The sequence below is a fragment of the Chenopodium album genome, chromosome 27, assembly GCF_948465745.1.
Source record: "Chenopodium album chromosome 27, dcCheAlbu1.1, whole genome shotgun sequence".
NCBI lineage: Eukaryota > Viridiplantae > Streptophyta > Magnoliopsida > Caryophyllales > Amaranthaceae > Chenopodium > Chenopodium album.
Window position 1 is genome coordinate 34,767,223 of NC_137860.1, and position 14,303 is coordinate 34,781,525.

The 14,303-nt window shown below is 35.6% G+C and overlaps 1 protein-coding gene across 1 annotated transcript; it reads right to left on the reverse strand.

Annotated features, from left to right (window-relative positions):
- Positions 1-1,628: 1,628 nt before the first annotated feature.
- On the reverse strand, positions 1,629-12,831 carry LOC145621247 (transcriptional elongation regulator MINIYO-like). The gene is made up of 10 exons (XM_081675987.1): positions 12,504-12,831; positions 10,020-11,118; positions 9,603-9,727; positions 9,309-9,493; positions 7,697-7,802; positions 7,347-7,598; positions 6,443-6,631; positions 3,552-5,846; positions 2,878-3,087; positions 1,629-2,256 (listed from the first exon to the last, which is right to left on the reverse strand). The coding sequence occupies exons 1-10, from the start codon at positions 12,735-12,737 to the stop codon at positions 2,050-2,052; spliced, it is 4,902 nt and encodes a 1,633-aa protein (XP_081532113.1). The 5' UTR covers positions 12,738-12,831; the 3' UTR covers positions 1,629-2,049.
- Between the last annotated feature and the right edge of the window lie 1,472 nt (positions 12,832-14,303).

A 14,303-nucleotide genomic window follows, 5' to 3' on the forward strand; every position in this document is an offset into this window, starting at 1 on the left:
TATTTGTGATATAATATTCGTTGCTTATTGCAAAATGTTTGTTGCTTATTGCAAAATGTTCTTTGAACTACTTTATCGAACTTTGTCTTTAAATTATGATGGGTATATATAAATAATGTTGATTACATAATATTATCATGTTCTTTATTAATATTGCAGATGTTCTTTAGATATAAAAAAAAATAAAAAATTAAATGTTCTTTACAAAACAGTTATATGTTCTTTATAAATTAATTGTATGTTCTTTACAAATTAATTGTATTTTCTTTAGACAATAGCTACATGTTCTTTCTGCGTTTGTTGTTCGTACTCTGTACCAAACATGGTACCACCGCCGGTACCTTAAAATTTTCACTATCGGTATTCTATCGAGATCAAGATTAATTAATGAATATATAATTAACAAGCTAGGTTCGCAGTAACACAACAAGGTACCTATTTAAGTTGTGATCATCAATAAAAACTCTACCTACTCATATTTACTATGGAGTAATTGGTCATGGTGTACGGGAAGAAAGCCCTTAAAATCATTATCCTATATAAACCCCACATCAGCCCCCTATATGACTCATGTGGGATTCAATTCCCATACCTTGCAATGGACAGTCCAATAACACACGGTATTAACAGTCCAATAACCGATGGATCAACTCATGGTGGGTGCCTGTGTGTGTGGGGGGGAGGGGGGTCATCGTCATTAAGCCGGGTCCGATTTTGGAGGGAGTTCCACGTGGCCACGTGATACCACTTATAATATACGAAGTATATACAATGATGTTCCACTCGGTTCACTCTTTGGACTAATCCAGATTCAGGGCTCTGGTAGTTAAGTTCCAGTCCCGCCTTTTAATGCATAGTATTGATAGATTGTTGGTAATGGATTTATATTCTTAAATTACAAGAATCCCTACTTGATGTTTCCTTTTCATATAAAATCTTATTATAAGGAAGAGGGGGAGACAAGATAATAAGAGCATGATTCACGACTTTCGTTTTAAATACTTTAGCTCAATCAATGATTTTGAAAGGTTTATTGTACGTATTAATTACATGTTTTTTTCGCTTTTTCTGCCTTTTGTTAACATATAGTGATCATCACAGTTCACAATCAACACATAAAACAGTATTGGAAAACAAAGTCAAGTTAGCAATATATATAATTGTGTTGTTTGGCCTTTGTTAATTGGATTATTGGTAGCAGGTTTAGCAGCACATTAATTAAAATGAGGTGGGGATTCTTAAAAGGATCCTCCACATTTTCGTAGAGTATTTAATTTGATTTAGGGGATCCGAGGTACCTTGTCCGAATCCTCAAAGGTTCAAACCCTGAAATCGAGTACATTTTATATACTTCGTACAACTATTTGACAAACCCCCAACGGCCCCAAGAGGTTATAAAAGGCGATATTGGTCTGAGAAGGTAGCTTCGACAATATTTTAGATAGGCGTGGTGGTATCTCATATGATATGTGTTTCAGATTTCGTGATAGCTAAGACTGTGACGTACAAATTTCAGTACCTCTGAAGGAAATCATCAATCAACTCCACTCTACACAGGGAAGCATAGAAGCAAAAAGTTAAGACCTAATATTACTTAGCTCAATTAGCGAAAAATTCTGTTTGCTATATACATACATAGATTTTAAAATTAGAATAGTTTAACCAGCGAAAAACAGTGTACAGAGATGCAACTAGCATTTACAAGGTCTCAGCAAAAAAAAAAAAAAAAAAAAAGTCTCTAATATACCACTGCTTTGCTATTTTTTCAGCATATTGCCTTTTCCGATCACCTGGTGTTCAATAGCTGACATGAGCTATTGTTAGAACAGAATTCGCCATCAGATCTCTTAGATAAACTGCAGTACCTCAAACGAGAACTGATATCCCTGTACATGATATAAATAACACCAAGTGTTCTTCATTATGATACTACATGTTAAGATATTATATAACCTCACAGTTACTCTTGAAGATCCCAGCCGAGAGGAAATATAGTAAGACTCTGTGGAAAAATTTTATGTCAATGTTTTCTAAGGTCTAGTTAGTAGTTCACTTCAAAACTCCAGATTGCTTCTTTAAAATGGAAGATTTGAGTTCCTCCACTATAGTCAAGAGCTGTGAATTTCCTTCACAAGATTCTTTCAACAGCGCCAACCTCGAATCAATGCAGTCCATCTGTACAGCAGTAGAGGCATCCAGCTTGGGTTTCTGAATGGCACCTGAATGTTCATACAGGACCAAATCCAGCATCATGGCCTGCAATAGATTTTTGAAGGTTAACAAAATGAGAAAACACTAACTTGATTCTCTAGATAAATAAAAAATGACAGGAAGAGCCTTCTGCCCTTCTCTGGCTTCCCTACCCCACAAGTGAGAGGGGTACAGGGACTCCATGCCATGTAGCTGAAATGGGTGGATGCTTATAGTTCAAATGCAATCATGGAGTTGATATGGTCCGCTAAACTTTATTTTTTTCAATAAAAAAATTATTCATAATACAAGGAAATGCTGAAGAGCGGGTATATATGGCAGAAGACTGTTATGCTTTCATTGAAAGCACAAAATCTAATTCTTGGGGTCAAATAAAGACAAAAATATAAGGGGAGGGGATACTTTTTTCTTCATCCGGGGATTCACAGAATCACAGATGGACATCTTATCTGAATGCTGATGACATTTTTGAAAATATGTGCACTCTTCCAAGAAAGTTTAAATATTTCTTCTGAAAAAACTTTGAAGTTGCAAAGTAAACTCATGAGCGATCATCTTTTTGGTTGTGGCAGTGTATCTTAACTAACCGATGAAAATTGCATACTCTCATGTATCATGCAACATATGGTCTCATTATAATGACAAAACAAAACAGCAAAGGGGTACCTCATGTTGCTGTTTGCGTGAATAATCCCTCAATAGCGATTTCACAAGTTTATTTCGTAGTGACAGTTTCTCTCCGCGAGAATTGTTGAAAATGAATGATGATAGATGATGTACAGCAATAGCATAAGTCATCGCGTCCCGAGCTGCAGCTCTATCAAGGGAACCAGAAGTCCAGGATTTTGCATAAGCTTCCAAAATACCTTCATCATCCTGCATATAATTAAAGGGAATGAGCATCTCATCTTACAGTATGCTTGCAATTAAATAAAATATTGTAATACACACATCTCCAAGCACTGCATACAATGCCTCCCAACAAGAATTACATGCAGGAGTGCTGGCTTCAATTGAATTGTTGGTCCTGCTCCTTACCTACCCTAAATCCACCAAATAATTCAAGTATTCAAAGTTCCAGTAGACTATTATACTGAATATTCTTCTAACACCCTACAGCCCTAGCTCAGATCAAGAGCATGCATGAACATCAAGATAGTTTCTTAGATGCCACACAACCTGGAGTTCCTTTCTATTTTGGGACAAGAATTAATTTCAATGATTTAACCTTTGTTTTGTAAAATAAATAAAATAAATTAAAAAAAAGTGGAAATTAATTAACAAATATGTCCTTATGGGATTAAGGCGTTCAAGCAGAAGAAGAAAGATTTAACACATACCTCAGTAGGTTCCAGATATCCTTCTTTTCGAGTTACACACTTAATCAAAGGTGGTAGAAGTTCAAGTACGTGGGCATTAGATAGAGCATTCCAAGTGGCAAGTCTAATTGAAGCATCAATCTGTCTGTGAAGATATATTGCAATTTGTCGTCCATAAATCACATCACCATATGAAATTGCAGCAAATTGCTCCACAAGGGTTTCAATAAACGTGGAATAGTTCTCATGAATTTCAGACTGAAACCTCAGACAACCCGGGAACAAATCAGCATCCGAAGAAGTTCCGGTCTTAGGGGCAATAGTTTTGGTGCTACTGAGCCATAATTCATCTAGATGTTGACCATAGAGGCTTTGTAACACTCCATACATGTACCTGCTCCTTTCATCTTCAAGTACATCCATTCCTACAAGTAATGGTACAGATAATCCATGTAGTTTCCAGATTAAAGGTATGCTCCGAACAGGGGAGTTGTCTTCATCTGAAAGCCTAGAGGACATTGCTTCAATACCCAGAAGGAAGAAAATCCCAGCTCTTGCAACTTGGTGAAACTTCACAGGATCAACTTCACCCGAAGTATTTGGAGAATTGCTAGATTTGATCTCACCAATTGTTGCTATAGGACTTAGCAACCAATGACTGGGAAGAGGCAGCCGCTGTCGAGCCCACTCAACCATTAAAGAGTTGCTAATGTCCCCGGAAATTATTGACATTTCCGTACATTCAGGAATGGTGTCAAGAGGAAGGCCACTCGGTTTGACAGTTTTAGTTCCACGGTTGTTGCCTTCCTTCGATACAGATTTCTTCTTTTTCTTTCCCGACAACCACCTATGTCTGAAGTGAGAAGCCAGAATCTTGCCAAATTGAATGTAGTCACTGTCTTTATAGTCCAATTTTAATGGCTCTACTCCTTTATAAGAGTGAAGAAAGTGGGATATACATTGATTTAGATATTTGAGAACAGAGGTTCCCATCAAGATATCCAATACATTCTGTATAATTATCTCATCCCCTGGTCCTGCCACTAAACTCGCTGCTAAGGCAGAATTGACACTCTGCAGCATAAAATTATGCTGATCTACCACAAGTAGATCTCTGGAAGACGAATGAAATGTTCCAAGCAATTCAATAAGCAATCTCGAATCTGCTTGAACCAAGGTAATAGTAGAGGACCAAAAGCCACCACCAAAAGCACCCCATCCCACCCCAACCCCAGGAGCAGGACCACCCCTGCCAAATGCCTCAATGTGGCGAATGGTGTGCCATTCTGCAGTGACTAATTTAACAAAATCACTAATTACTTTTCTCCAGTCACTCAGGGAACCTTTAAATATGCCATCCTGAAGCAACTTGTTGTCTCTAATCAGCTCATATCCTTGAAAATATATTGGTCCAACATTGTCTCCAGTAACCTGAATTAAGTGATCAGTGGAAACTATTACCCGGAGTAATCCATGAAGGCAGCACACAGAAGCTATTGACATCTCATAATCTGACTGATGTCTAAAATCACACAACTTCTCCACAAAAGAACCTAGTGCCCATTGATCTCCAGAACATTCATTATTGTTTTCATCAGAAAAGTTCAGAATACCTTTTTTAACGATTTGAAGTGAAAGTTTAGCTACAAATTCTGGCAACCGCCAGCTGCCTTTGAGCTTGAGCACATCTTCAGGGGTTGCTTTTTTAAGAACAGTATTAAGCATGTGCATAACAGCTGACAGCACCCACAACAAGGAAGATACATGAGAATGATTCACAAAATTGTCATCAGCTCCATTTTGCTGGTACAAGAACTTTGAAAATGTTGAATCAGCCTTCATCTCTAGCCACTTCAAAGCCATATCAACCATTGGACCAACATCATTCCAGCACCAAGATTCTAAATTAGCATCACAACTTTCCTGAAATTCTCGATTTCTAGCTTCTGTGGAGTGTAGATCTGGAAGCCTTCTAGCTAATGTCTCCAAAACTAGATACACTTCCATACTAATGGAAACAAATTCATGAAAGACATTTGCCTCTATGAGTTTGTCAAAAGTTGGAGGATTCAACCACAGACACAATGCAGGAAAAAAGCCTGTGAAAAAAGAAATGCAGTGGCCATGCATGGCACAGACCTTCCAGAAACGCAATTGTTCTACCATCAACTCTGACGTTAGCTTACACTTCTCTTTCCCAGATCTAATCCACTCATCAATTGAATGCATCACTCGATACAGATGCCATGTCATAGTTTGGAAGAACCCATTCTGGATGAACTCTATACAAGCGCTCTTGCTTGACTGAGCTAAAACCTTTATCAGAAAGCAAAGGTTAGGAGGGGGGAAGAGGCGATAATTTTTTCAAACAAAAAAAAAGTATCCAGTGAGTAGGGCTCTGAGAATTAGTACATGAACCTCCAACTAAGAAAATATTGAAGCTTTAGTTCACAAAAATTAACATTGAGGACTTGATAAAATGATTTTTTTAGTACATACTTGCATACAATTTTTTTTTTTTTTAAAAACAAGCTTAAAGCAGAACCTTGTTTTCAATATAAGATGAACCCAATGACTTACATGAGTTAGTTGTTTTTTAATTTATTTTTTTAGCACAAAAATACAAATGAAAAATGAACCTATAGTTAAAGAAGAAACTTGAGTAAGTTTTTTTTTTTTCCCTTTTTCTTTTAAAAGAAGAAAAAAACCTGCATTTCAAAAAATGAACCTCTGATTCAAATTTTTTTTTTTTTTAAAAAAAACACAAAAAAATGAAATTAAAAAAAAAAAAAAAAGAATCTTCAGTTCAATTAAAAGAGAAAATGGTTCACAATTATGCTGTACTCATTTCATAAAAAATAGAGTAGCCAAAAGGAAACTACAATATAGGATAATTGGACTATGATGCTTACTCTTAGAAGAGTCACAGATTTAATTTTAGAAGCCTGAAGTTCCAATGCATCCTTCATTGTAAATTTGTTGACAATTGTCTGAACAAGCCTTTCACACTTCCAGATTGCAGTTGCACATGTAGGGGAATGCCTAGCAACTGCCACAAGTATCGATAATATGCATTCCTCCAGGGCCACTGATGGTTCAGTCTGTAAAAATATTATTATTAGTTTTTATGTTAAATATTCACAACAGTTCAAAAAAAAAAAAACTCTAGCACAATTGAGAATTTAAAAAAATGAATAAAAATTGACAACTTTTTTTTTCTTCAAGACACTTTTCCCTACATTGATTTTCATATTTAGAATCACAATAGGCCCTTGGGGATTTCTCCAAGCTCTAGCTGATGGGAAAAAACTACATTTTAAAGAGAACCTTCTTCCATGTAGAGGGGATACACTTTTATCTAGTACTGGTATAGGTTCTTCTATAGCAATATTCTAACAATTATTCAGCAATTTCATTTGGTTCTCCCAATAGTCAATTTTTAACCATCTGTATCTTTCATACAAGTATTTAAAATATTAAAATACAAAATTGATACGTACAAAAATTACTTCTAGGGAAAATCCAAAAAATATAGTGGCAGATTAACATAGTGTAAGATGATCAAGTCCATCTGAAAAACTTAGCAAATTGTTCCTACTCCATACAGTCTATGGCTTAGGTCCAAGCACTCAGTAGTCAGTATTGACCATATTTTCCCTTGCTAGATTGTATAGGAATGTCACAACAGCACGACAGCCTAAAAACGCAATGCAAACAACAAACACAGTAATATCCTTCTTAAAACATAAATTTAGTTTCTCTGCCCAATATCTAGTATTTAATGTAATGAAGGTATTTTCATGCTATTAGCCTTACCTCTAAAAGGTAGAGAAGCCTGGGTAGCATCGCCATCCTAACCAGACCTGCAGCGACATCCTGTTCAGCAATAACATTGTCATCCTGAATAGTAGGTTCTTCATTCTTGTCGTTTATAATTTCTTCATCAGGGAGAAGAATATTGGATGGCTTAGTACTGTATTTCCAAAAACCGCCACCAAGAAAACCATGTCTGATGTCAGGTCTAGTTCGGAATACTGGAGCAGTATATTGATTCTTCATCGTCGTTTTCTGAAGCAGAAAGCAAAGTTGAATGCCAATTATAAAAAAAATTAAAAATTATATATAGCTTTTCAAAATTAAAATAAATTACAGGGATCATATCATACCTCTAATGTATTGAAGAAGCTCTCATTCACGTCACAGGCTAGGATGCATTGAATTACTTTGGCAGAAGCTAATACAACAGAGTAATGATTATCATCAAGTGCCAACCTACAATGATGAACATTGGAAAAAAATTATACAACTCATTGACATAATGAGATATTCACTTTCACTTTGAGCAGACAACACCTTGTTTTAGATTGATTAAAACATAAAAACCCATCAGCTGATGATTAGGTTTAAACTTACCTTCTTTTCTAGCATACAATATGGGAACATGAACAATTAACAAAGTAGTTTGCTTTTGATATCAAATAGAAACATAAAAACCCATCAGCTGATGATTAGGTTTTAAACTTACCTTCTTTTCTAGCATACAATATGGGAACATGAACAATTAACAAAGTAGTATGCTTTTGATATCAAATAGTGAAATAGAAACTACTGCCTGTACTTCTAAAGTGAGACGGGGCCCTATATTTCCTCCTTCTGCTAGGAACTGACATAATTACAGCACTAATAATGGCAGAAAAAACAGAAGAAAAATGGTGATTATATTGATAATATGAGAATTACACTAATTTGAATGATAATTTCATTTTCGAGAGGTGGATTCTCTCCTAATATGAACTTTTGAGAGGCTCACTCTCTCTCAATAACAAACCACTCAATATTCAGCATGTCCTTATTCTTCCTAATGAGGCCTATTCATAGAAAATCCCCCCTAACAAATCTCTAGCTTATTTCCCAAGTTACTACTAAATGATTATGACTAATATGCCCCTCCCCTAAATATCAATTCCTTGCACCTTTCTGGTGTCCCCATTAGTTAACACAAAAATTTAAAAAGAAATCCAACCATACAGATTATAGGTTTGTGTTAAGTTTAAGAATGGGAATTGATAGGGTGGAAAGAATCTGAAACATATAAATAAACACCCACAAAAAATGCTTAAAACTCTAATCTAAATGTCAATATCAGGCGACGATGCCCCCCTTCATTCCCATACCCAACCTAACCAGTCCAACCAACCCTACCTGCCCAAACCCCAAGGTATGATGAACCATATTAGCAGTGAAAAATATACAGGACTGTATAGTATAATAGTCTGAGCTTCACAGGGGTGTCAAAGTTTGTATTTCTTAATGATACAAGTATTACACTGATGGCTTTCAATCAAGCAACTGTAATACTGTAAATGAGCTCAATTAAGTGATACTTTTGAGATGAAGCATCACAACTTATTTGGTGAATCGTGAACCCCATCCTCCAGCCATGCACTTGACAGACAATAACCTATGCCACATTTTATCTTCCAAAGAGTCAGCATATTAAAAATTAATTTATACCAATATGTCAAGCTCCTATGTTTTCCATGAATCCACATCCATTTAAGGTGCCGCATACATTTCCAATGTAGATAAAGCAGGGTTTATTAGAGGGTCAGACTAATATACTGAGACAATGGCCACCTGGCCATAATACAAGTACAGTGTTTCGTTAAAGTTGTCCACAACAGACCACAAAGTAAATTCAGGCTTATAACTTTATAAGCTAATACAAGAAAAAGAAACCAACAAACCCAAGAAATAACCCAATATCCATGTTTTTACCTCAGAGACAAAACAAGCTCAGGTTCTGGACCCAGTGCATAAGCCCAAATGGCTGCCCAGTCAACAAGGTTCTTTCCATTACTAACATTTGTCAAGCAATCATGTCGACATTTAAAAATGTTGAGCAAAGCTTTACTAAGAACAGACTCCAGAAGGTGCAACGCAAGAGCTCGCTGTCCAGGAACCTACACCCACATTTGACAAGTTTGGTTAGATTCATGAAGTATGTATATATATATATTTTTTATTTCTATCTCTGTTTCCCTGAAAATTGCGACATAAAATGCAACTTACAACACTCCTTGCAAGAGCTAGAGCCTCCTTTATTGTATACCCAGCTGCACCAGGTTCCCCTTCCGTTCTCAGGTAATCACGTTCACCGACATTGTCAACAGTATATGCTGGATCCAAGGAACTCTCTACAACAGGGGTTAAATCGATATATTAGAACGGCATAATAGATCTGGTAGTAAATTATGAATAGATACAATAAATGATGTCCTACAAAGTCTAACTTGATAAAGTAGATTTCTCTCAACCACAAATTAAAATTAAAATAAATGGACCAATATTACAAAAAAATAAATAATATGGAGAAAAGAACTAAACAAAAACTCTATGGAACATAAAGTACAAAGTAGCTGCAGAAGTGCAGATACATAATTAGCTAAAAGTTGAGCAAAATAGTTTCAAATGCCAGTAAACAATTACCTTCAATGACATTCCCATCAAAAGAAAATCTAATAGTCCTTACAGACTCGACTCGTTTACTCCAGATATCCCATAAGTTGCTGCATTTAGCGTGCTTTGACAATGACCTCTTGTCACCTTCATCTGTTCTTGTCTCTGTGTTAAGCTTACTTGGGTTAACCACAGGAGGAGATACAGCCCTTTCTGAAACTGAAGGATCCTGTTCATCTTCAGCTAAATTTTTATCAGCTTGCATAACACCCAAAGCAGGTATGTCAACAGAACCTGTACTACAACTAGAGCCCAACTTTTCTGATTTTTGTATCCCCCGTTTCTTCAATATTTTAAGCAGTTCAGGATTTATCCTATTTCTTATCTCTGCCTGTGCTTCTGCAATCTCCTCCGGAGACATTCTTTCTAATAAAGCCTGGTTCTCAGCATCAATCTGACCTTCAAGACTCGTGTGTCTTTCCTCATGACCAATGCTATTGGGTCCCTGTGTTGTTGTAGGCTGTCGATTCCTTAGGCCTTGCATGTCACGTAAAGAGAAATCTTCCAATCCCATGCCAACATCACCACATGAAGATATCTCCAAACGAGTTCCATCCCGAACATTACTGCTCTCAACATCAACTTTGGAATCACTGGGCTTATCGTGTCCAGATCTAACTGCATTGACGTTGCTTATTGCTGCTGGTGATTCATTCAACCTATTTGATATCATATCCACGGATCTCATAACATTAGTTGCATCACAAGTCACCTCTGGAGCCCCCTGTAAAGATGTTGATATACTGCTTCCATTTATAGCCGACGATGGATTAGTTACCATACTTTTCTCATCAGACGTTATATTAGAATCTTTATTCATCTTTTGCTTCTCAACAACCGCAATGGCATTGCAATTTTTTTCATGTTCAGGGATATTTGAAACATTTTTACTTTGAACAAGGTCCCTCCATTGACTCAAATCCAGTCCCTTTTTCTTTTTCTTTATAATAGGCTCGGCAAATTGTGCTGCTGAGTCATAATTTGTAGGATCATCATCCTCTGGATCAAATTCATCATCAACAATAGCACCACCAACAGCTGGGGAGTGGCTCACATATGGAGCCCAGTGCTGTAAGAATAACAGGCTGTTCAACATTCATAGTAAAGATTGTCGTATTGAGAGTAGCATTTCATCATTAAACCGTGGTGATGATACTTGATTTAGTGTGTGTGCACGCACATATGCACATGATCATGAGTCTTCTATGTGTGTCAGTGTGTTTTGGTGTGTGTGCAAAGAAAAAACATAGCAGATAGCTTGTGCATCAAGTCATCATTAAACAGAGTTCTGCCATATTGCTAATTTGCCATGGTACTGGGATGCATTGGAACTTATACAAGCCAACACAAGGTATCCTCAATAGATTGGTCAGACAAAAATAAGAGCATTAAGGTATTGAAGATGGTAAAATTCAGTAAATCATGTGATGTAATCAAAACAGCCACAGCTCTCAGTCTTTTTATCAATAAATGAATCACTTTATGCATGCCACCAAGGCAGCATTATATGCTATACATGTAACTAATCTAAAAGGTATCTTTTTTCCCCATTGCCTTCATCTTTCAAGCTTCCAACTAAAGTTTTTGTGTTGATCTACTAGCTTGGCCTTCATTCTTACAAGATTCCGCCCATTTTCTCATGTTCAGTAAAAAATAGATGCACATGAAAATATAAATGTTCAACAGCTCCAACATTTTGTTTCCTTCAAACACATATGCACCCTAAGTTTTTAAAGAATCCAACGACATTTTAGGTGAAGTTGTAAGAAACCAAAGGCTTTAAGATATGAAGGTGAAACAGAAGATGAAGTAGTTACAATGTGATGATCCAAAATCATGGATTTGAACATAGGAAACATGATGTTAAACCATGAATTTGAACTAATTTGATCAAATTAACACTTCTCTAACAATGAAGTTCCATACTCTAAACACCAAATGTACACCTAAGTCCCACCTTAGATTCCATCAAGCACCAATCTACATATACGTTCCGCCAAAGAGAATTCCAAGCAAACAAAACATCATTCGATTCCCTACAAAGAAAGAATTCCATCATAACCCTAAGCTACCCATCCACCATCACACTAAAAAGCACTACAATCCACTACCATAGCTATAAAGCAGCATGAAGATAAACCCACACTGAGCAATGCAGCAACTGCTTGACCATGTTTCTCTTAATTCCTATGTAACATTAATACATTCAGTTCAATAAATTGGAAACCATAAAACTCAATAACATACATGTATAGTAATGCAAACCTAAGTTCACCATCTTACATAAAATAGGTAAATTAATCACACTTATCAATTTAAAGAAATACCCAACAAAAATAATCAAAAGGGTACTGCTAAAAATCACATCTTTATCAACCCATGATTAAAATATGAATAAAAATTGGAAATTTAAAACCATAGTATAAAATCAAACAACATAAATAGGGAACATACAGGGCCGTGAGAACGATGGCGGGCGACAGGAAAAGGAAGAACAGAAGGAAGAGGAACAGTAGAAGGCGGAGTAGAGAAGCAATCATCAGAAACACCCTTTTCTACAATTCCACCAATTAGCTGATTTGCTTCATTTTCTGATAATTGAACAGCGTTTGCTCCGAATACTCTCTCTTTTGGCAGCTTCTTTCGCGGTGCCGGTGGTTTTCCGCCATTGTTGCTTTGCTTCTTCATCGTCTGTTAAGAGAGTTAGAGCTGATTTTGCAGGACGTTGACGGGGAGACGAAGTAGGGAAAGGAGGTTTTTCAGTTTTTTGCACTTGCTCAATGTTAGTACTCGGATTTGTCAAAATACCTCTATTTCTTATTAATTGCTGAAAATAAATACTCGTACTCGGTATTTTATACTACCTCCGTTACAGGTTATGTGCAACGATTTGACATAAAGCAAAGAGGGAAAATGTCTGATCGTTGCACATAACTTGTAACGGAGGTAGTATCTTACGAATACAAATAAAACCCTTTATATGGAGTATAATAGAGAATACTTGTAAATAATAAGAAACGGATGTACTCCCTTCGTCCCAAAAAGAACGACCCATTTGAGTTGATTACGCGGGTATTAAGGAAGTTAAGTAAAAAGAAGTAAAAGTATATTGGAAAGATAAATTTACATGGGGTTTGTAAAAAATAGAGAGAGAAAGTAATAAAATAACATGGAAAATCAAATTTTTATATGGAGAAGCTAATTTTGCACAAATATTGTAGCAAATTGGTGGGTGTTTTAATGTAAATGGGTCATTCTTTTTTGGACAAAGTTTTGGCCAAATGGATCGTTCTTTTTGGGACGGAGGGAGTACTACTTATCAATTGTATTCATTAATATGAGATTAAATTTCATCTACACTATTGTTACTTCATAATTTCATATTAATTACCTTACGTCTAGTTGATATTAAAACGGAGTACAAGTATTTTGAATATAGATGATTAGATATGCATTATGATACTTTATTTTGTAATCACCCAAAGGTGTAAAAGTTTTCTACTCAATTGATTGACTATACATTTTTTACTTTTTTTAACGGAAAAAAAAAACATGAATTCTTAAACACAGGCCATATTTTTTTTTAATTAGTTTTAATTCGTCAAAGAAAATTGTAAATATATTACTAAAATTACTAGGTCTTCTCACTGAACTAGTCAAAATATCTATGAATTTAGGTGCGCTATCTTCAAGAATGCTTAGTATTAATCCAAGCATACTATCAATCTACCTTACGTAAATTCTTAGCATTGCTTATTTTATTAGTCTAAGAAAGTGATTATAGAATTTTTTGTTTTTGTAAGCACCAAAATAAGATTATGAGTGAAAATAACTAGTGCTTAAGTTAAATAAGAAAATACATGATTACGTTTAGAAGTTCTTTGTATATTTTTTTTTTTTTTTTTTTTTTTTTTTGTAAGAAAAGAACGATAGATTAAACTAAATTAGTTTGTTACAAAAAATAGATCTTCATCTCTCTTATTCAGGATGTTGCATCTAGCATCAAGAGTATTAGGTTTCTCAGTCAAAATAAAGATAGAATCTTATACTCGTAGGGGTGTTCATAAATCGGTCCGCGCCACACCGAATTAATCGATCTGATCTTCGGGTTTGGAAATTTATGTTTTCGGTCCAATCCGGACCAAAACCATATAAAAATCGGTCTTAGATCGAACCGATTTTTTATTACAAATATAGTTTTTCCTTTTTTTTTTTAATTTAATTTTTTTTTAAAAAAAAATTTTAAATCGATCT

Coding starts and splice junctions, on each gene's coding strand:
- LOC145621247 (XM_081675987.1), bottom strand. CDS start 12,737: ATGAAGAAGCAAAGCAACAATGGCGGAAAACCACCGGCACCGCGAAAG. Junction 5,847..6,442: donor AATCTGTGACTCTTCTAAGA/GTAAGCATCATA, acceptor TTTCTGATAAAG/GTTTTAGCTCAGTCAAGCAA. Junction 3,088..3,551: donor GATATCTGGAACCTACTGAG/GTATGTGTTAAA, acceptor AATTATATGCAG/GATGATGAAGGTATTTTGGA.